Below are 22,889 nucleotides of genomic sequence, written 5' to 3' on the forward strand. Positions count from 1 at the left end.
TAATAATATCATCATCTTATAGAGTTCCGCCTCCTTCTCCCATACATACACTAACGCACTAATATACTTTCTTTTCCTACCCCTGGAAAGATAGGCACCTAGATATCTAATGTTTTAGGTTATGATCTTTTTTTTGTTGGGGCTCGAATCGATATTTTTGACATTTTCCCCCTTCCCTTTGTTACGGCACAGCCTAGAGACCACCAGCAGGACAGACGAGGGTGGGATCCTGTCACGTGACATGGATCAAAATGATCCATCTGGACCTTTGATCCATCTGGATTCTTGATCCAACCCGACCTTTGATCCATCTATAGGCATGATCCACCGGATAGGTATTTCCGGGCAGAACTCAGCATGTAATTTATATAAGATGCTCCTTAACCATGGGGATTAGGACCCCGTGGTCAACTCAAATAGCAATCCTGATAGTAACATTGCTAGTAACGGCCTACTCATCTATCTCTTTTCCTTGCTTTCTGTCCTCAAGATAAACCGATAAGCCTCCGTCTAAGAAGTCTTAGGCCCGCCGTTACATACAGCCACTTGATGTTAGTTGCTTTGCTCCCCTAAAGCAGGCCTATGGGCAGCAGGTTCAAAAGAGCATGGAGCTTGGTATCAATCATATTGATAAGCAAGGCTTCTTATTGCTATATCAATCTTCACGCAAAACATTATCTGCAGCTAATATCTGCAGTGGATTTGCAGCTACAGGCCTAGTGCCATTCAATCCACAGAGCGTGTAGGATTTGCTTGATATCAAGGATAAGAACATTACTCCATCTTCTTCCCATGGCCCCTGGATTGCAAAGACTCCTCATTCTACTGCAGAGGTGCAAAAGCAAATGCAGCTTATCAAGGATAGATCGCCATTCAACATGCCCTCCAAACCAAGCAATCAATCAGCTGGCAAAGGCATGTGAATCTACTATGTATGAAGTCCTCATGCTTCGGCAGCAGATGGGTGAGCTTCATACAGCAACTCCGTGTCGAAAGCAAAAGCAAGAAGCCCCTAGATCCTTTATTGCTACAGGGGGCATTCTAACTGGCACTCAAGGCCAGCAACTTGCTCAAGAAGCTGAGCAGGCAGTAGGAGGAGCGAAAGAAGCGAGTACCACCAACATGCAGTAATTGCCATCAGATTGGCCATATTAGGACTGGATGTTCTAATAAATAGATTCTGATTCTTGTATATAGCTTCATGGGGTTTTTTTTATAGAATTTTTAATATAATAGGCGTTGTGGCATTCACGGTCGCAGAATTCGGGGGCCGCGGCCGTTCGGTGGTGGATTGCGTTATTTGCAATACAACACGCCTACTCTACCAGTGCAGAGGCATGCTTTCCAGGTCAGCCAAGTAGTGAAGCTCGGGCCCGGGCCTAACTTTCTAATAGTAAGATCCAGGCCTAGCAAGGCAAGATCACGTTTAGTAAATACTATAACACGCTAGTTAGTTTTCAGTTATTATTACTGCTAGTTGTATGGCGAAACTACTAGCGTAATTCAGTGGGGGTCGCAGGGACTTCTCAGCCTTGCCTCTGTCAACATTACTAGATCCGAGTCCCATCCTCCGTAACCAAGTGCTGCACAAGGGGCAGGGAAAGGCCAGATGGTTCGTTTCTGTTCCGTGTCATGCTATACTAACCGCCCAGCGTGCACCTCATGGGCGATCAATTCTCACTTGGCGAGTACGTGAGCAATGAATGGGTGATGGCTTGGAAGATCGCTCACCTAGGATCGCGCGAGAGCTGCACCACGTCACCCAGCCTGAACTTTGCACCCCACACCTTTCCAGATGACTGCCTGTAAAATCTCCAGAGAAATCTGTGGAGATTATCATTGGTGAGTATCTTTTGTTGACTGAGGAACAAAAAAGATGATAGAGAGGAATCCCCTGATGGCAAAGTCAAGACTTGGTAAACCAAGTTATATGCACCAGGGTGAAGAAAATGACCGTTTGTTCAAAGCATCATATCCACATGTTGAAGGCTTTGACTGCAGAAACTGCCACCCTGAACAAGAAATATAATGGAAGAATTGTAGTTACAATGAGCCAGAGATTTACTACAGTGTTATTGCCTCTGGCAACACTCTAGTCAAAGATGCTGCCACCAGAGACCTGATAGTCCAGAACACTGGGAAGAAATGTATCTGCCTTGAAAGAGAGGCTGCTGGACTGATGAACAGCTTCCCTTGTCTTGTTATAAGAGGAATTTGCAACTATGCAGACTCTTACAAAAATGATCAGTGGCAAAGAGATCTTGTTGCAACTGCTGCTGTATACACAAAGGAGTTTCTAGAGGTTGTTTCAGAAGATAATTTAGAAAGGGAATACAGGGGTATATCAACTGTTATAACCTGTGCAACCCAGATTTGTCACAGGAGGAGCAGGAATGCATGCGATTGAAAGAGTCAGCTGATCCATTATATTGTGCATCAGTTGTGTCAATAATCTCGAAGACAGCATTGTCAATCCCTCTGGAATTTTGTCATATACTAACCTACACGAGTACGGCGTCCTGGATGTGTCATGCGCTTGCGAGTCGTTTCATGGTGCTCTGCATGAGCGCACAGAGGTGCCAGTCTTTTCTGCGGAGTTTAGTCGCGCATACCTGAATGAGATCCGCGACAAGGTTAGGATAGCTTATGAGTGCGAGTTTTATCAGTCGAAGCACTGCGACCTTGTGGAGGAGGACGAGCAGAAGGAGGCTCTGAACGTTCTGATCGGTCTGTTCTGGTCTAGTCCTTACATCCGCCATTGGAACTTTGCCTGGCTAGGTGGTACAAAATGGCAAGGGAAGTTGGTGGCTGAGGAAGTGAACGTGCAGTTCGACGACTGAAGTATAGTCGAATGAGGAGGCGTATATTGATTGGAATATCATCATACATCGATGGTTATCTTTGCTCGATTAAATAAACTCGATTCTCTTTGATGTTGGAGAGATATAGTTCCTACATAGTCTACAGAGTACATGATGATCGACGGATCCGCAGTGGAGGGCCCCACAACCTTCTTTAAGGGGCAGGGGATCGTGTGATTGTCGAGAAATAAAAATAGAGTCTCCTTTATATCCATGAAGAGCGCTTTACCAAAGGCAGACTTCCCATGTTACAGGAATATAGAGACAGTTCGCTTTCATAGACCTGCTGGACTCGCCCACCCCGCTCAACGACGTCATGCGGAGAAGTCTCCGAAATCCATCTTTGGTCAGACTCGGATCGTTCCAGGCTTCTCACCTCACATCTGGTGGAATTCCAGCGAGCGTTGTTCCCTGTTCCTGGCAACTGTCCGCAAGCGGAAAGAATACTAACGCACTGTCAAGTCACGGCGAATCGCTGTACACATATGCCAAGGAATGGAGGGCGCGTCCTCGTCAGCTTTTTCCCATCTCGTTCTTAGCGTTTATCCTTTATACCTGTCAGCCCTACATCCCACATTCCCCCTTTATTCCCCTTTCACCCTCGGTAGATATAGGCCCATCTGAGTCCTGACATCTGTCCCGTCGTCCGCTCGTCGCAACCATGAGTGACCAGGCGGCAAGCTACTATAATCCTGACCAGGCCTTCCACGAGGTGCAGCCCGGGCATCAGCCCGCATATCCCTACAAGGACGTCCAGGAGCCAAAGCAGCAGTACCCACCACAGTATGTGCCACCGAATGTACCGAACGATCAGCCGCCGCAGTACGACGAGGTCTTCAAGATCGAGGAGCCCAAGTATCATGACGTGTGGGCCGGGCTGCTGGTGAGTGTGGCACACTTGTCGAAGGGAGGAACCTCTGAATAACGAGCTCCACAGTTCATTGCAACGTTCTGCGGCTTCGTCGCAGTATCGGGTATAGCGATTCACAAATACGCCAAGTTCAAGGGCTTCAACGGCGGCGGCATCTACGACTCAGCCAACGACTTCTCGCTCGACACCAACGCTCTCGTCCTGTTCGTCTTCGTCCTCTGCGTCGCGCTGGCCTTCTCTTGGGCATACTTCCTTGGCGCCCGCTACTTTACGAAGCTCTTCATCTGGCTGACGGGCATCCTGAACATCGTCTTCGCACTCGCAACGGGTATCTACTACATCGCGAGGGGGCAGTATGGCGGGGGTATCGTCTTCCTCGTGTTTGGCGTCTTCGCCATCATCTGCTTCATAAGCTGGATCCCGCGGATCCCGTTCAGCGCGCTGATGCTCCAGACCGCGATGGACGTTGCCAGAGACCACGGACACGTCTTTCTCGTGAGCGCTCTCGGCGGTATCACAGCAGTCGCATTCTCCTCCTGGTTCTCCGTAACACTGGTCGCCATCTACGTCGCGTACGAACCCAACAGCGGCGGAGTCAATCCGGCGTGCGCCAACGGCGGCTGCAGCAGGTCCACGGTCATCGGGTTGATCGTGTACGTCACATTCGCGATGTACTGGCTCAGCGAGTGGCTCAAGAACACCATCCACACCACCATCGCAGGCGTATACGGATCCTGGTATTTCTGGAGCAGACTTCCAGGCGGCCCTCCCAAAGGATGCACCCGCGGCGCGTTCGTGCGGGCCACGACGTACTCCTTCGGCAGCGTCAGCTTCGGTAGCCTGATCATCGCGATCATCAACATGCTGCGTCAGGCGCTCTCGGTGGTGCAGAGGCAACAGCTTGAGGAAGGCAACATCGTCGGCTGCATCGCGGCCTCGATCCTGGGGTTCCTCGTCGCGTTCCTGGACTGGCTGGTGACCTTCATCAACCGCTACGCGTTCTGCCACATCGCGCTGTACGGAAAGGCCTACATCCCGGCGGCCAAGGATACCTGGACGATGATGAAGGATCGCGGAGTCGACGCCCTCGTCAACGACTGTCTGATCGGGCCCGTGCTGACCATGGGATCGGTCTTCGTCGCGTATCTCTGCGCGCTTCTCTCGTATCTGTACCTGCAGTTCACGCGGCCGGCGTACAACTCGACCGGAGACTTCACCGCGGTCATCATGGCGTTCGCGTTTCTGATCGGGCTGCAGATCTGCCAGATATTCCTGACGCCGATCGGGAGCGGGGTGGACACGATCTTTGTCGCGATGGGGTGGGATCCGCAGGTCATGATCAGGGATCATCCGGACTTGTACAACCAGATAGTTCAGGTGTACCCGCAGGTGCAGGAGGCCATTCATGTTTGATTGGCCTGGAGCTCGTTGGAGTTTTCATAGGACGTCTTCCAGAGTCTAGCTACGGCTTTTATTGAATATGAAATCCTAACATTCTCTACGTCATTGTTTAGTGTTCCGTATTGAGCATTGTGATACCCAGAGCTTGGATAGTTGGTCAATTCGCGGCTGTCACATCTGTCGATTACAAGAATGATTGAAGTGCTAGTTGTTGTCAAGAACGGGACCCTCAGACAATACAAAGGTTCAAATACTATCCAAAGGACCTTACCTGTTCTAGGCTATCTTAATTTGAGTAGTCAGGAGAAACGTGGGTCAGAATATATATGAGGCCTCCGAGCTCACCTAATCCAGCTGGTATTTTCATATCCTTCCAGTCATGCGAAGAAAGTCATAAACAGCCTGAATTTGATCCACCTCCTCCTCCGGTAGGTGGCCCCATAACTCAAAACGCGATATATTCCGCAGTCGGGGCAGATCCTCGGTGGGAAATGGAAAAAAACAACGCTCCGCCATCCCGAGTTTCTTGAGTTCGAAATAAAGCTCTATGCGCCACAGTGCACGAGTGATGCACCTGCGACCGTACTTTTGAAGTGGCTCCATGGTCAAAACTCCGTCCATTAGACCCTGTACGCAGTAAGCAGTCAGACATTTGATTTTATAAGCTGTTTCCAACAATCCCCGTCCGACTGATGGCGCCATGGACTTGGCAAAAAATGGTTGCTGCTGCTCCTCGTTAGCAGCAGCGTCGCTTTCAACGTACGACTCAAGAAAGTCGTCCAATGTCCGACAACGCAACGAGTCCGTTCGGATTGCGGCTATGGTGCGTAGGATCGTCTGTTTCTCGTGTGCCATGCTTGAAGTCATTACGGATTCGATGATCTCCGCGTTGAAGCCGTCGAATGTACAGGCTGCGTGGGGGGACGCCCGAACGAGACTGTGAAGAGAGGCTAGATTAGGTGCGTACTTTAAGACCATTAGTCGGAGTTCAGGGGGAAGTTGGGCGAAAAGGTCCATTTCTGTAGGTGGATATATATAAGATGGGTTTTTAGGAGAGGTAAATGGTTCTGCTGGTGGTACACGGCACATATATGGATATGGATCCTAGTAAGTCGTGTAACTTCCGCAGCGTTCCGACACATATGCGTCAGCAATCAGCTTGTCTCCGAAGACCGAGGGAATTAAAGCACGAAAGCAATCGAGTTTCTGGAAACAATGGAACTGGTTTATAAGGATTGAACTTGACCATATAAGCAGATGTTAGAATACGGCATGGTACTAGAAATAATAAAAAGGAACGAAACTTGCAAGAGAATCCAGCCATCTTTGCTTTGTAAGTACGCTCATTGACGGCTTTAAGATGCTCATATACTGCTATCTAATCCTATATGGCGGCATAGGCGCTGGTTAATATCTCCACACCCAGAGAATATATAAATAGCTGGATATTTCCTTTAAAGAAACCGATCTAGATCCGGGGATCTCGCCTATACACCCAGCTCTAGCTACACCTATAAACGTCCTTTCAGCCTTCGGGACGGTCGGATTCAATGGATGCAGTTCTTCCGGCGTAGTCAATGACTCCATTGTTGGAATAAAAAGAGCAAGAAACTCATGCCGTCAAGAGTCTGAAATGAAAAGCACTTGTCAACTGCCATTACGTCGAAAAAAAAGTCCCAGTCTAGCGTCATGCCGTGCTTGGATGCCGATAAGATATCTAGATCAGATTAGATTAGATTAGATCGATCGGACTATGTCAGACTCGGACCATATGTAGTCTGCACCAAGTCGGATAATCTCCATCGTGGTCGACGTTCTGGGCTATTTTTTTTTCTGATAACGGTATATAATAGATTTGAATTCAATTGCAAATTAGAAGGAAATTTTTCTAAGCCTGAACCTGCGGTTGGTCGGTCCGCGTCCGCGCCACGCGACGATCAATCTATCTCCACTTCTCCGATCTCCACTTCACTTTCTCCCTCGGAGTCGGGCCTCTTCCCCGCTTTGAAAGTTCTGTCATTCACCCCGTTCGCATGCACTGTGCGCAGCAAGATATGATTTTGATTGGTCGGAATCTCCATAGGGCACTGTGACCTAGGTAAGTTTATTTTCTTAAATCTTTTTTCATTTTCATGTGTTTCGAGGCGGGTCATGTCGGTGGTGGCTACGCTGCCGAGGTATCTTGATTGTTTATTGTGGGGTGCAGGACGGCCCTGCTACAGTTCACATTCATATTTAGGATGCTGATACTCTTGCTAGACAGATACACCACATGCTTTTCATTGACAAAGGTCCCGGATATGCACGCTATGTCTGATATACTGTCCATTGGACTCTACTCTTAATTCCCCATTTCTCATCAAGAAACCACGCGATCAGGAACTCACGAATAAAGATCCCATAACCAAAATCCATATAACCAAAAACAACCATGGACGAAATCGCCTCCCTCCTCACCAACACCTGGTCCCGCACCATCTCCTCCTCTTATCCCCCACAAAAGATCGAATTCACCGGCACCCTCCTCATCCAACTCCTCTTCTTCTGGCTCCCCTCCTTCATATACCTCTTCCTCGACGTCCTCTTCCCATCCTTCTCTGCACGCCACAAGATCCAACCTGCCCCGCGCCAGCCAACCAGAAAGGACATCTGGCGCTGCGTGCTCGTCGTCTCCGGGAACCAGGTCCTCACGACGGGGTTGCATGCGCTCCAACTTTTCCTCGCTGCGAAGGTTGGGAGGGAGGGGTCGTATCGAGTCGAAGCAGCCCTGCCGTCCCGTGAAGAGTTCGTTCGGGATTTCATCCTCTGTCTCTTACTCCGCGAAGCGATGTTTTACTACAGTCACAGACTCCTCCACCGCCCCATTTTCTATTCCAAGATCCACAAACTCCACCACCGCTTCACCGCGCCGATCGCGTTGGCCGCGCAATACGCCCACCCCATTGAACATATCTTCGCGAACGCGCTGCCCATCTCCCTCCCGCCGCAGATTCTGGGTTCTCATGTGCTGACCTTTTGGGTGTTTCTGGCGTATGAATTGTTCAATACCGCGACGGTGCATAGTGGGTATGATTTCTTTGCGGGGAAGGCCAGGATGCATGATCTGCATCATGAGAAGTTTAATTTGAATTATGGGTCGATTGGGGTGTTGGATTGGGTGCATGGGACGGATCGGTTGGTTCACAAGAAGAGGGATTGACTTGGGATGTGTGAAGGTTTCGACCTTGCTTTGGACATTGGAGTATATCCCTTGGAATGTCGTCTCGATATTACGCATCTATATGATCTATCTATGTGTAAATATTATGATATATGGGGACTTCCACTAGGTCTAGTGCATTGTTTGAAGGCCCCGTTCTTGGTAACAACTAGCATTTCTATCATTCTTGTAATTGAAAGACGTGACAGCCGCGAAACACGGTCGAATAAGAGATTCCGACTAAATGGTTTCCCGGTCTCCATAAGAAGATGCCAGCCCTCAATGTCATCGCTTAGGATGGATAGCCGCTGTTTTGTGGATATGATGCGTCTCGTCACCGATGTTATTAAGTCCTTCTTGATCGCCAACCGTGGTTGCAGAAACCACCTATGGAGGGTTCTCGGGGAATATCTTAGGAGGGCCTTTATGTTTTCCACATTTCGAGCTTGACATGTAAATCCAAAAGCAAGGAATGTGATGAGGGTTGCTCTACCAGATAGAAGTGCGTGTGAGCAACATGAAGTATGGGAACAGGGCCCTCCATAATGGTATTTCATATGGTTGCCAACTGCCAGTCTTAGGCAGAAGACTGCGAGCCTCGTGATCAACTCGTGGATTTCTTTAAGGAACCTCCGAAGACGAAAGCGGACCGAGCGCGCTTCAACAAGCCGCCACATTTGCCTCCACAGTAACTATCACCACTGTCCATTTCTTCCTTACATCCCATGCTCCAGTCTTCCTAACCTTGATGCGGAGATGCAATTGGTCACTTTTCTCGCTCTTTTCATTCTTTATTCTTACCAGCCATAGCCACCGCGGAGATCTGCACCCACGTATCATCATCTAAACCGAGGATTTATCGGTGTGATGTGGATGCCGAACCAATTGAGCAATATCGAAGAGGCGGCTATCATCCAGTGCATCTAGGCGATGTTTTCAGGGATGGTAGATATAAAGTAATCCATAAACTTGGATGGGGTGGCTAATCAACCGTGTCGCTGGCAAGAGATCTGAAATATGTGTTAGCACTTGAAGATATGTACGACTCCTTGCTAACATATATATATCGTGGGTAATCAGACTGAAACGACATGTCGCTCTGAAAACCAACGTCCCTGAAAATAGTCAACAGGGCAGGGAGCTTAAAATGTCGCGTTTAGTCTCGAAAGCAGGATCTAGTTCACACCCTGGCTCTGGCCATGTTCAACGGCTTTTAGATCATTTTGAGCACACCGGCCCGAATGGCACACATACTTGTCTCGTTTTGGAGATTCTAAGACCCAGCGTGAAAAGCAGGGCAGACCGGTTAAAAGACGAAAGACTTCCAGGCAGAGTTGCAAGAAATGTAGCGCGGCAGGCTCTATTGGGATTGGATTATATGTACCAAAAGGGGGTGGCACATGTTGGTAAGTGTCGGATGGGTCCTGAATTTTTCTGCATTAGACTGTTGTCTATTGTTATATGCTTGGCACACTTTATTCACTTAGTATTTAGATCTTCATCCGGGAAATATTCTGTTTGTCATTCCCCCTGCGGATCAACTATCCGATGATGAAATATACCAGCTCTTAGAGGCGCCCGTGACAGGTGATGTAAAGAGACTCGATGGTAATCCCAATCCGTGGGGTGCCTAAATACCTTGTTTTACCTACCAGCTTTCCAGAGCCTAGATTGGACTCTGAAGCTCAGGTTAAACTGGCCGATCTGGGAGAGTCATTCACGGAAGATGACAAGCCAACCTCGTTGTACTCCCCCCTGGTATTTCGACCGCCAGAAGTAATATTTAACGATAGATGGGATTACCACGTTGATATATGGAGCATGGGATGCACGGTGAGGAATTATCATCTGTCTCTGGATACATCCAGTACTAATGGCATCAAGATCTTCGAGCTGGTTGTCGGGTAGCCTCCGTTTGACAACCTTTTCCAGGATGAGGAGGGACTCATTCGCCAAATGATAGAATCATTAGGTGACTTACCACATAGATGGAAAGATCAATGGCACCGGATCAAAAAGCGTAAGCGCGAATAATTAAATTACCCTAGACAAATAGTCCCTGCACCGAATACAGTTACCGTTCAATTAACAACTGACATCTTTCGTCAGCATTACCTGAACCGGATGAGCCATTTCCTCTCGAGACATGGCTCGAAGAGACATACTTTGATGAGGAGAAAAAGCAAGACCTTCCACGCTCTGACATCGAGGCCTTGGGTCTAATCCTCCGACAAATGATACGCTTTGAACCCACGAATCGTCCATCTACATCCGAGCTTATTTCCAATTCATGGTTCCAGGAAAACCATTAAGAGAACTCTTAATACATCCATTTCAATGAATGAAAGAATACTAGGACGACACAGTGCTGTCGGAGATTATTTACTGACGGCCGTGGGACACCCATACTTACGGCTCTGTACCCTGCCTACTCTAGTCCAAGATTGAATTTACCATTCCCTTGCGTCCTCAATGTCTAGTTCATGCTCAATTTCTGGCATGCCATACCCGAGACCTGGGCTATATCACAGCTTATTAGAGATGTCATACTCAGGAACAGTTGTGCCAAGCAAGCAGTGACTCCATCTACTTACCACATTTACCATTGAATAGGCTGTACTTTGCAGGAACCTGGGCTAAAACGGCGCTGATATGCGGAGGCTCAGAACGAACATCCATTTCTTCGAGTTTCTCGGCTTCTAGCAACATGCGAGGACGAAAAGGAAAGCTAGACAGACAAGTTCAAGGTCCCAGATTCGCTCCCCTATACGTGTATGCACACCCTGGATTCCAACGGATACAAAGTTTTAGGAAGGCTGGACGTATTCATCCGCCACTATGGGCATAAAATGCATGCTATGTTCGGTATTTAAGCAGTGGAACACAGACGAAGGAATATATTAGGAAATAGCCAGATTATACTAATATTCTTTTGGTTGTCCTTGTCATCTTGAGGTCTTCCACATCATGTATTCAGCCAGAATATCGGTTTGATCTTGAGAGTTTCTCCACTTCATGAGCTGACGAGAGAGAAACCATGTATGGAGGGCTCAAAGGTCACCACACAGCGACTTTAACTTCAACGTATCTACGGAATGCAGAATGATTTCATTTCATATCATTATTTCGTTGTGCTATCCCTATGTACCATAAAATATCAAAAAGACACACGAGATACCAGAAGACAACCACTTCTCCTCCCTCCCCCTCACTGCATCTCTGAGATGCTCAGGCTCCGTCTTGCCTGCCCCCTTGTCCTCCGCGGCACGATACGGTAGCGGAGGAGGGCCTCCTCGGGCCCAACGAGCGGGATGCCCCCATACCCGTAGATTTCACGGTCAGGCTCGACAGGGTTGACGCCTATCTCGAAGCACCCCAGGCAGGAGGTCACCGGGGCATGGACCGTGCCGTAGTTGCGGAACAGCGCGGCGACGGTGAGGAACATTGCCGCCCAGGTGACCTCCATGCCTGCGGTGAAGGGGTCGAAGAACATGCACACAGCAGGGTCGGTGAGGAAGCGTTCGGGCCGGAAGGAGCGAGGATCCGGGAAGACGGCCGCGTCGTTGAAGACGAACTTGGCGCTGACGCGGATGGCCGTGCCAGCGGGGACCCTCCACACGATTCTCCCGTCAGCGTAGTCCCAGGGACCCTGGGTTGCCGTTCTCAGAACGCAGTTGTCCATTGCGCCGCTCAGCCGGAGCGCCTCGCGAATGCAGGCACTCAAGTACGGCTGAGCGACAAGGTCCGTGACGGCGGGGAGGGTCCCACGTTGGGGCATGACGCGCATTAATTCGGCCCGGAGAAGAGCAAGGCGGTCGTTGTTTGTAAGGAGATTTTGGAACAAGACGGTAAGGGCTCGTGAAAGACGGAGAGACATATCCAGGGCGAGAGTCGAGTACCTCATGAGTTTGTATGCGCGCGGACGGTGGTCGTTGAAGCTTTTTGAGTTGAGCGTGAAACGGAAGCAGGTACTAGTCCAGCTCTCAGTCCGGAGGGGAGGATTTTCAACGTTCTGAAAAAGCTCCTGAAAAATGCCATATCAGAGATTTGTGTTACATCCTCTGGTGCATTTTATCTTGTCCTCTTACCTTGAGGATACCGGTGTCGTTTGACTTCGCTTCAGACTGAAAGGCAGACATCCAGGTTCGAATTCTCGCAGTGGCTTGATCAAAGTAGGATTTAAGAAGAGACAGGCGTCGAGAGACCGCGTCTTCCGTAGTAACCGCAGCGCCGCGTTCAAGATCGGTTGTGTTAGTGAGAGGAGAAGTGGAAGAAGAAGGCTTCAGATAGCACGCCTTAACAATTCCTATTATGAAGAAGGCCTGGTCAGTAACAAGGTTCCGATGTAGTCAGAAAGCAAGGATTTCTCACCAGCCGCAAGATTGAAAAACATCATGTTCATCCGGATGTCGTGCTCAGCAACTTGGGCCTCTTCCAACGTGTCACAGAACTCAGCCAGCTTTGCTGAGATCACAGTTCCAACAGCAGCAAGCTTTGTCAAGGAGACCTTTCTGTTCTCTGCCATCTTCGCCGGAAATCTTGTCAAATCATCAGTGCTGAAGGTAGCGTGAGGACAAGGACAAGGTGGCCAGGTGAAGGTGCTGTAGTCGGCAAGAAGAGACTTGTAGTAAATAGGATCTGCAATGTGAAGCGTTGTAGGACCGATGCGAACGACCTTGCCAAATCGTGCATGCATCTCGGCGATCATGTGAGAGAACTGGCCGTCCTTATAGAGGTCATAGTATAGCTCGCAGCTGTAGAAGTCAGCTTTTGTTTAACCAGATAGCATCTTAATCCCAGCAGTATTTCCAGAAAATCACTGTTCAAAACTGTGGAAGGTTGTGTCTTTACCCATCGCATCAAAAGGAGTGAGTGTCGCTTTCAAGACACAAAGTGAGAGATCCCAGAACCCTCGGTGCAACAATAAGCATGCATTGCAACCTATAAAACAAAGAGATACTCACATATCAGTAGCTCTCGACCACCAGAAACCAGGATATCCACACATGTTAGTCAAATAGACGCGTCGAAAGAGCACAAAGGAAACGCAAGCCACAAGTGCTGCCAGAAGCCCTAGAGGTATCGACACAATGATATCGATGGCAGTGAGTAGCTCCATATTGCTTGGCTAAATCTGTAGAACTCCGGGACCAGACGTTATAAGCTAATTTTCAGCATGCACAGAATGTATATCTCGAGCGCGTTGTGGTGTTTTAATCGATCAGAGAAGTGCGGCTTCCCAAAGCGGTCGCCGGATACCTTCACATGAGGGCTAGGCCACTCCGGATGAGAGCAAGACGGCAACGTTCGGCACGTGATCCAGAATGGTGCTGTTAATGCTTCCATCACACAGGATAAACGATTCTGCTCTTTGTTATGAGAGGGTATAATGTCCCAGTTTGAGTTCCTTGTCCGTCAGAAAGGAGTATCTCTATCTAACATCGTCCGATATGCTGCTGAACTGTGAGAATCTATCAGTCCAGAAGAGGATATAGCAAACAACCCTTTACAGAAGGTCTTGAAAGAGCAATATGGAACCAAGATCTATATATCGATATGGAAAAGCATGTGGCCAAGAGTTTGACCTTTTTCATGGTCTGACACCAGAAGCCATACAGGACAGCATGACTGCACGATTGCATATATTGGCTCTCTCACGGAATTAAGAGCTGTTCATGCAACCTCATAGCTGCGATAAAATGGGCCAACCAAGTAAAAGCCGAAGGGTTGAAGACGGGCTTAAAATCCAGCTTCGAACCATAGGGACCTGTCCCAAGACCCCCTGATGATGGTGAATGCCGTAACAAATCGAGTTGGTAAGAGAGCTTCATATAGACAAAGACAATAGCCGTTGGGATAGCTAAGCATCATGCAATTACCACTTTCGAGAGGCATCATTCTAAAGCAGAAAACCAAAATGAGCAGAGAATAGCCAGTCGACTTGGCGAGCAAGGGACAAGATACGGCAACTTGTATATCAAAATAGCACATATTGAACGAGTCCGCAAAACGACCATCTAGTAGACATGCTGTTAGGCTTTATAGGATATAAACAGAAAGAATAAAACGCCTCGCCGATGATGTAGGACCAAACAAACCAATATACACCGGGTTATCGAACAAAGAGATCTACCCACTACTGGAACGCATAATGCACCATCACCAATAAAGCCGGGGGCGAATATCACCATCCCATATGTACAAGAAAAGATAGCCTATACCTCCTGGATGTAGTTTGCAGGCACACTCTTTGTCTGCCCACCTCTCTCGACATCGGCCCAGCCGTCACCACTGTCTCTGTTGATGAGGACGAATCGATCGCCTTCAACCATGCTGAACTCCGCATCACTGCGAGCTTCGTAGTCGTACAGTGCCTCGACATACTGGACTTTCTTTGCACCTCGCTTAGGTGCAACTGCTGGACCAACGCGTTTTGGCGCGACGCTTCCAGCTTGGGAGGTTGAAGAGTTGGAGTAGACCGAAGCACGACGGTCAGCCAGGCCGGCACCCGCCGATGACGACGGTGGTGCAGTCTCCACATACGAAGCAGGAACAAGACCATCGAGGGCGCCAGCCCGCACACGCATCCAACCGGAACCATCTGCAGGAGATTAGCTGAGTAAAGCTATGGGTGGTTGGACGAAGCTTACCATCCGGTTCAACAATAATCACGCTCTGGCCTTCATCGACCGTGATCTCTCCCTCACCATTGCCTTGGTATGGATACAACATCTTTCCCTTGGGCTCGTTTGGTTTAAGGGAGGATGGGGGAGCAGGACTCGGCTCAGTAGGGGGAGGTGCGCTAATGTATTGTGCAGGTGGAGGGGCCACGATTCTGTTCCTTTTCGTGACTGTAGGCTTTGTAGCCGGAGCTGAAGATGCAGGTGGCTTCGTCGTAGTCTCTGTCGTTGGCTTGCTCGCTCCGCTGGAGACTGTCCTGGTTGCAGTGGTGGCATAACCAGAACTTAGAGAGTTCATGGTGTCTCTCCGACTTAAAGCGGGAGACTCGGAGGCACCGTTGGGTGACGTAGGCTCAAAGACAGGAGTAGCATTGGTTAATTCCTGACGCTCAGCTTTCAGTTTCTTCTTTTCTTCCTTGGTTTGCTCTCCCGGACACTCGGCTGGGACTTTCATTTCACATTTGCTATGGCACGTGTACCCGCAGTCGCGGCAGTCGAAACCCTTGGCGGACAAGCCCCATATGCGTTCACCGCAAAGATCACAGTTTGTGGGAATCTTGAATGTCTGGGCTTTGAAATTATGGTTCTTTGCTCCGAGTGATAGATCACCGACGACGGATATAATTGTAGACGTTTCAACTTCCGTAGTAAGACGTTTGCGATCCGTTTCATGAAGAGCCTCTTGCAAGAAAAGAAGGGACTTGACAACTTCGACTTCATCTCTGTTGTCCCTTCCTTCTCTCACATTCTGCCTTAGTCTCTTGGCGCTCTCGATTTCCCTCCTCTTTTTATCAGACTCCATTCTCAATTCTCTTAACTGGCCTTTGCTCTTGCTCAAGAGGTTACGCAGGAAGACCTTGGCTGCTTCATCAGTAACAAGGACATCATCATCATGCCAGACAGGGCTTGGCTCAAAAGTGAAATCTGCTGGTTCCTGCAACTGAGTAACATTATGGCGGACAAACATAAGAGAGTCGAGTCGTGGTTCGTTCCGTGGGATCTCGTTGGCGAGATTGGTAAAGTGATCCATGCTCTTTGACAAAGTTGAATTCTCGAGGCTGGCTGCGAGCGACCATAGTGCGTTCAGCTTCGTGACTCTTGTCTCATTGAGATCTTGCAAGCTCTAGAATATGCGGTGAGCAGATGCTAAAGAAAAAGGAGGCAGCTTGCTTACATCAAGTAGCTCCGGTACATATTCATGGTAATACTTCTCCTTGATCTTATTCGCCACGTTGATGCCAATTAGGTAGGTATTCTGCGCCGTGCCATTAGCAAGAACCAGTGTAGCGGAGACAGACATAGCCTTTACCTTCACGTTGTTCATCTCCAATATTTGCTGCTGGTATGCTCCCTGCGCCTTTGCTTTGCTGTGGTCGAACGCGGACTCCATCTTTTTCCGTCTGTTCTCTACCTCCTGACACACGCCATCGTATTTGCCCTTCAGCTTTTTGAGGTCGCCGTACGAAGAATCCCGTTCCTTCTCAAGCCTCCCATGGTATTCCACATGGCACTTCCGAATATCCTCGTATCGTGCGGCGGCCTGTTTCAGTGGTTCTGCTATCTGGGCAACTAGCTCTAACCCAAACTTCTCGCGCTCAGCTGCATGTGACTCGACGGCATTCAGTTGGGTGGCCCAAGTTGTCAAGGAGGCGCATTCTAGCGATCCGGGTGTCAAAGACGGGGTGTCACCAACACTCAGGTTGCTCGATTTCTTGGCCTTGCGTTCCTGGTATTTTTTGCACAGCGCAGTCAATTTAGAAGCGTATTCCCTCTCGATGGCGCTTCTTTCACGGTAGAACTGTTGAACCTCGTCCAGCCACGATATGCCATTTGATACCTAGATGATCCTTTTCTTAGCAACGCTGTGTCTACGGCATAGGTCATATCTAGTACGGCGCGGCGAGTGGAGTGGAGGCTGCGTGTGTAAGGGCCAGTTTAGCGAACATACCCAGGCATTGACGGGCTTGAATGCATCCTATTCTCACGGATTAGAAGGATTAGCAGTCAACCTAGATACAGCGGATTTGGAATATAATACCTTTAATTCGGCCCCAAACTGGGGTACGACGTCAACTTCTGCCATGGCTTCTGGATATTCTATGACAGCCTAGATCACCAGCACATTGAGGGATATGGATAGCGGAGCGTAAGCGTTGAAGATGGGAGACGGTTAGTGCAGCAAGACTCTCAGCCACTCTGCAAGATGCGCGTCCCGCCTCCCACGTGGGTGGTGTGATTTTGAAGTACAATCCAACAGATACACTGTTCTGGACCGAGACAGCCAGAAGGTGACGCGGCGAGGGAGTCTGTTTGGTTGTACACATGGAAGCCGGGCTGGAGGCGCTTCGGCGTCGGGCGCATCTCTCCGGGGAAGTTCCCACTGCCCGTGACTGTACCGAACCGGGAAAAGTTACAGGAACCGATGCTGCGCCACATTTTCACTAGATACTTCACTGGGAATAAGATCGACTGCTGAACTTCGAATTCGGTCCCTTCATGCAGCGGCACGATTGTAGTTCTTAATAATGGCGAAGATCTCAAATGACTATTCAGTTGAGCCGTAAGGGCCCTAAGTCATTGACCTAGTTCACGACCGTCTTGATCCAGAACTTTGCTGATGTACGATCCAATCAATATCTACGCATAGCAGGTGGTAAGTATTCACGTGGGCATTGAATTATGGAGGTGATCCCGGAGTGGATCTAATAGACCCTTGGATGGCCGCATGCAAGCTGCATGCAATATGACAAGAAACAACCACTTGCTACAAAACAGATATTTGAGCAGCGATTCTTACCACGCCACCAGATGTTAGTATTATGGCAGTCATCGTTTAATTTTACACTCGAAGTTCCCAGGTGACCGTTGCTAATTGTGTCTAAGTCTAACATACATGTCCGGGGTCCCTGGACAGTTCGGCTGTTTATAAAATATCGGCAGTGCTAAGAATAGGCACAGCTTCTAGAGTCCTTACCACATAGCCCTGGACTTCCGAAAATGCTACAAGTGCAGAATGTAGAATATATGTTCTCGACAAACTAGAGATCTGCAAATACCCCATCACGTACTACTGTTTATCACGGTAGAAGTAGTTGAGCTGCAGGTTGTCACACAAGTTACCGTACCGAACCGTACCGGACGGGGTCCGTACCGCGCCGCCACAAGCGCTAGCCCCGGGAGCCGCTCGCCTCAGACCCCAAAGCAGCTAGTGCCGTTGACCTCCACGACGCGCGACACCATCCAGGGCACCTCGAGCGAGCTTTTTCAGCTTCATCTCGGTCCTGCAGAGCCTCCCTGCTGCCTCCATTCACTTCTTCCTTTCAAGTTCCAATATCGAGGCTCTCCTATTGTGTGAATAGGACCCAGTGCCTCCATTTTCTGCTTCTTCATATTTCTACCCCAACACGTCTCAGAGTGTGGGCGAATGGCCTGTTGATTCCACTCGCAGCTACCCCGCCATCTTTCCTTAGCTCTCCTCGCCACATCCCTGCATTTCTCCACCTCTTCGACTTGCAGCCCCTTCTCCTTCACATTCCCTAAACCTTTTCATTATCTGCAATCATGGCATCGGAACAGCCTGCGGAAACTCCCAAGACCGGAGGTTCCCTGGAGGATCGTATCACCAAACCCTCCGGTATGAACGCGACCGCGCAAGACAACTCGAAGCAGTCCTGGGCAGATGAAGTGTCTTCCGCAGAAACGACTAATGCGAATAATGCAGATGCTGAGAAGCCTGCCGAGGATGCTGCGATATCGCAGACTGATGGTGCACCCTCTGCGCTCGGTGGCACCAACCTGCACGAGCCTGAATACACGGTTCAGGTCAAGCTGAGCGATCTTCAGGCGGACCCTAACAACCCTTTGTATTCTGCAAAGACTTTTGAAGAGCTGGGCCTGTAAGACGACGTGTTACCCAGGAGAAAAACGCGTTGGATGGCACTGACGTTTTGTGTTCAGAGATCCCAAGATTCTTCAGGGCCTTCTGATGATGAACTTCCGGAAACCTTCAAAGATCCAGGAGAGAGCTCTCCCACTGCTGCTAGCGAATCCTCCGACGAACTTGATCGGCCAGTCTCAGTCCGGTACCGGAAAGACCGCCGCGTTTGTGTTGAACATCCTTAGCCGCATAGACTTGAGTACTGAGGAGATGCGCAAGACACCTCAGGCTTTGGTCCTTGCTCCCAGCCGAGAACTCGCGAGACAGATAGTTGGCGTGATTCAGGTCATGGGATCATTCCTGGAGGGGCTGGCCGTCTGCACCGCGGTGCCGACAGAAAAACATGAGCGCCCATCGAGACTGGAATGTTCCGTGGTTGTTGGAACCCCAGGCACTGTTATTGATCAGATCAAGAAGCGCATCTTCTTGCCTCAGAAGCTCAAGGTGCTTGTTCTGGATGAAGCAGACAACATGCTTGAGCAGCAGGGCCTAGGTGAACAGTGCATTCGTCTGAAATCGTTCGTACCCACCCTGACCACGTGATTCCTTCAGTATTGCTTACACAGGTTGTAGGTTCTTGCCAAAGGACATTCAGGTTGTCCTGTTCTCTGCAACATTCCCTCCGCACGTCCACCGCTATGCTGCCAAATTCGCACCAGGGGCCAACCAGCTCACCCTGCAGCACGAGGAATTGACCGTAGAGGGTATCAAGCAGCTATACCTTGACTGTGATAGCGATGAGGATAAATACAATGTTCTTGTGAAGCTCTATGGTCTTCTTACCATCGGCTCGTCTATTATCTTTGTCAAGGTCCGTCTTGTTTCCCTTCCTTTTCCAGATATTGTCTTTCACTAACGCTTTCGTTAGCATCGTGCAACCGCCATGGAGATTGAAAAGCGCATGACGGCTGAGGGCCATACGATCGCTTCACTGACTGGTGGTATCGAGGGTTCAAAGCGTGACGAGGTCATCGACAAGTTCCGCGATGGCTCTGCCAAGGTTCTAATCACAACCAACGTCCTTGCCCGAGGAATCGATGTCTCAACCGTATCCATGGTGATCAACTACGTAAGTACTCTTGTCATTCCATCTGAGGACAGCGCGCGTTGTGTTTGTGCATGAAAACTGACATTTTTGTTTCTGTAGGATATTCCTGAACTCCACATTCCCAACGCCCCCAAGCGCGTGGCTGATTGCCAGACTTACCTCCACCGCATTGGTCGTACGGGTCGCTTTGGCCGCGTTGGTGTCTCTATCTCATTTGTGGCGAACAGAGAAGAATGGGACATGCTGATGCAAATCCAAAACTTCTTCAACACGAACATCACCCGGATTGACACGCGTGACTGGGACGAGGTGGAAGATATCATCAAGAAGACGATCAAGAACCCTCGGTCTCAGGCCAACTTTACGAAGGAGTAAAGGGGGATATCGCTAGCGATCCGCTTAGGGAGATTTTGTCGACAGCATGTGTACAGCAGAATCAAGCGGGTGGCTGAGGACTGCGGTGTTCGAGCTCAGTTATGCTCTGAACTGCGAATTCTTTTGGACTTGCAGGTAACTACAACCCAGCTAGCGTTAACCTCGCGCTTTGTCCAGATACAGAACCTGGCATAGAGATCCATGGATGGGGTGAAAGAGGAATCGAACTGGGATCTATCCGCCACCTGCTGTGTATCATGGATTATTGTGTTTCTCGAACGGTTTACAATGTCATGAGATAATGCTCAGTGAAAATGAGAAATGAACGAAAGAACGATAGATACCAATTCATCATAATGAAACTAGTTTCAACAATATCCTAGTGAGAGACAACTTTGCAAGCGCGAAGATTTCGAGTATCGTGTGGTAGCTCTGCCCTTATGCCTTAGAGATCCGTATTGGAGACTAACATGCGATCCCTATACACGTACAACGATCGAACAGGGGACAGACAGGCTTGGAAAACTCCTGCTCCCCGACCCTGGGAAGTGACCAAGCGCTGTGGCGTACACAGAAGAATAACTTAGGCGTCTATTTAAGTCAGATTCAGTACATGATAGAGATGCCCAGAGTTGTGGAATAGGGAATAATAATTAAGTACGTGGTGACGCGTCTATATATTTTTCCGTGGGCTACAGTGATACCTAGTTTCGTGAAACTGTAATTACATCTTCCAGTGATATAATCGTGGTTGAACGTTGGCTTCTATCTCATTCTTTGAAATAATTATATACAAGTCCGACTTATTTGGCAGTGCAGTCGTGCCATCCCTCACCGGAAAATGGCACACAGTATTGATGTTCCGCAAATTTGTGAGAAGCTGAAATATATTGGTCAGACAGATGGCGACTCCTGGAACGGAAGAGAACAGGGGACTTGTACAATAACTTAGTTGATGTGCCTTCGAGAATATTTGTTTGAACGCGCTCTTTTCACATATTCTTTCCTTCGTCACTATATCGAGAGCTAGCGCCTCCGCGTTGAAATGTGGCTTATCTTCACTTTGGAGAATCCATCTTGAAAAGATTCACATCTTCTTGATATCACTGCGGCAAGACTCCTCATGACTGTAATCCCTCATCTTCCAAAATTGCTGGGCTATGAAATCTGCAGCGTCGCTATGCCGAAGACTTTGATGAATATCCAAGAAATGACTTCCTAAGTTAATGGAAAGAGTGGGGAGAAAGAAGCCTTTATCACGTAGAAAGTGGTAGAAGATGAAGTGAAAGGAGCGTAGATTAAAGGCGTTCCGGCATTCATTGTACATGGCTTCGTTGCAACCCCGCTACCTGGAGGGGTATAGGTACCCTCTTCCCACCCAGCAGAACGTCGACTTCTTTCTTCTCTAGTCATCATAGTTTTATAGTTAAACATATATTATCATGGTATTTAGTTATACTTTTTGTATATTTTTATTATTCTAATATCTTTTCTCATTCTTTATATACATTAGCTCTTGCATTAATGCAGCTGAGCAGTTATCCCAAAGCTCTACTTGTCCACCACGGACACCTCAAGGCAGGGAAGCCAATACAGATATAATAATTGGCGTTATATGGCCGCCATCAAGGCGGCAGCGGTTGGTGGCCTGGGAAAGATTGCTATTGAGGCGCTTAAGGCAAAGTACAGGCCCAAGCAATCGCATCGCACAGAAGCGTGAATAGAACAGCTGCAATACTACACCCTATCTTCTCCGCTTAATATACGGTCATCAAATGCTTCTTCTTTTCTGTCACTAGGTGCAAGAAGCCTCGAAAGACTAGACCTTACGCTCGTAGTGGCCGCCTGTGACGTGAGTCTGATGGAGCCAGGTAAGGACCGGTCAGCCTCGAGTACATGGCTGGAGGACACAATCTGAGTGATTCACTGCAAATTTGTGCTAAAAAGAGCCCTATTGGATCACTTGGTCCTTCTCCAGAGGCTGGAGATATCAGGTAAAGTCTTCTTTAAATAAGACAGAGTCAGATGTTAAGGGTGAGTGCAGCAATGGTCGTAATGAGGATACTGTATATATATATACCAATTCTACGAGCGCTAAGCATGGACGATTTTATATACCGATAGATTGTTTACGAAAAAAAGTAGCATATATATCTAAACCAAGCTCTATCCTACCGCTGTGATATATATATCAGTAATACCACTACTATTTGAAGGTTGATACTACTATCCTTTGATCGGAATACGTGGATTTTCCTACTTAAGATTTTTCTTGGACCATTTTCCCACACAAGGCAAGATGGCCGAGTTGGTCCAAGGCGTCAGGTTAAGGTATCCAAACCTTAATGCTTGCGAGGTTTCGCAAGTTTCCTGATCTTCGTAAGGGGGCGTGGGTTCGAATCCCACTCTTGTCATGTGAATATCTAGGCTCGTTCGAGCCCGAACGGGGTCATCTTTTTGACAGAACTTTTTTATGGCAGATGTTTAGTGTGCGCGGAAAATTTGTTAGGCTAGTAG

The 22,889-nt window shown here is 48.7% G+C and overlaps 6 protein-coding genes and 1 non-coding gene across 7 annotated transcripts; 5 read left to right on the forward strand and 2 right to left on the reverse strand.

Annotated features, from left to right (window-relative positions):
- Positions 1-2,393: 2,393 nt before the first annotated feature.
- On the forward strand, positions 2,394-2,840 carry VTN00DRAFT_3442 (uncharacterized protein; the record flags this gene model as incomplete). Its single annotated transcript, XM_069429760.1, has 2 exons — positions 2,394-2,411; positions 2,511-2,840. 2 exons carry the CDS (start codon positions 2,394-2,396, stop codon positions 2,838-2,840), a joined length of 348 nt encoding a protein of 115 aa, XP_069282823.1.
- Positions 2,841-3,522: 682 nt separating this feature from the next.
- On the forward strand, positions 3,523-5,145 carry VTN00DRAFT_3443 (uncharacterized protein; the record flags this gene model as incomplete). Its single annotated transcript, XM_069429761.1, has 2 exons — positions 3,523-3,744; positions 3,799-5,145. 2 exons carry the CDS (start codon positions 3,523-3,525, stop codon positions 5,143-5,145), a joined length of 1,569 nt encoding a protein of 522 aa, XP_069282824.1.
- Positions 5,146-7,564: 2,419 nt separating this feature from the next.
- On the forward strand, positions 7,565-8,332 carry VTN00DRAFT_3444 (uncharacterized protein; the record flags this gene model as incomplete). The annotated part of the gene is made up of 1 exon (XM_069429762.1): positions 7,565-8,332. The coding sequence occupies one exon, from the start codon at positions 7,565-7,567 to the stop codon at positions 8,330-8,332; it is 768 nt and encodes a 255-aa protein (XP_069282825.1).
- A 3,208-nt stretch (positions 8,333-11,540) lies between these two features.
- VTN00DRAFT_3445 (uncharacterized protein) lies at positions 11,541-13,187 on the reverse strand (the record flags this gene model as incomplete). The annotated part of the gene is made up of 4 exons (XM_069429763.1): positions 11,541-12,356; positions 12,421-12,638; positions 12,704-13,086; positions 13,153-13,187. The coding sequence occupies 4 exons, from the start codon at positions 13,185-13,187 to the stop codon at positions 11,541-11,543; spliced, it is 1,452 nt and encodes a 483-aa protein (XP_069282826.1).
- A 1,360-nt stretch (positions 13,188-14,547) lies between these two features.
- Positions 14,548-17,095, reverse strand: VTN00DRAFT_3446 (uncharacterized protein; the record flags this gene model as incomplete). Its single annotated transcript, XM_069429764.1, has 6 exons — positions 14,548-14,933; positions 14,983-16,135; positions 16,187-16,267; positions 16,322-16,849; positions 16,961-16,987; positions 17,051-17,095. 6 exons carry the CDS (start codon positions 17,093-17,095, stop codon positions 14,548-14,550), a joined length of 2,220 nt encoding a protein of 739 aa, XP_069282827.1.
- A 1,478-nt stretch (positions 17,096-18,573) lies between these two features.
- VTN00DRAFT_3447 (uncharacterized protein) lies at positions 18,574-20,372 on the forward strand (the record flags this gene model as incomplete). The annotated part of the gene is made up of 5 exons (XM_069429765.1): positions 18,574-18,908; positions 18,970-19,467; positions 19,523-19,760; positions 19,818-20,018; positions 20,097-20,372. 5 exons carry the CDS (start codon positions 18,574-18,576, stop codon positions 20,370-20,372), a joined length of 1,548 nt encoding a protein of 515 aa, XP_069282828.1.
- A 2,293-nt stretch (positions 20,373-22,665) lies between these two features.
- On the forward strand, positions 22,666-22,786 carry VTN00DRAFT_t224. The gene has a single exon. It is a non-coding gene; the product is annotated as a tRNA-Leu (tRNA).
- Positions 22,787-22,889: the final 103 nt, after the last annotated feature.

The sequence above is a fragment of the Thermoascus crustaceus genome, assembly GCF_041956765.1.
Source record: "Thermoascus crustaceus strain CBS 181.67 unplaced genomic scaffold VTN00scaffold_15, whole genome shotgun sequence".
Taxonomy (NCBI): Eukaryota; Fungi; Ascomycota; class Eurotiomycetes; order Eurotiales; family Thermoascaceae; genus Thermoascus; species Thermoascus crustaceus.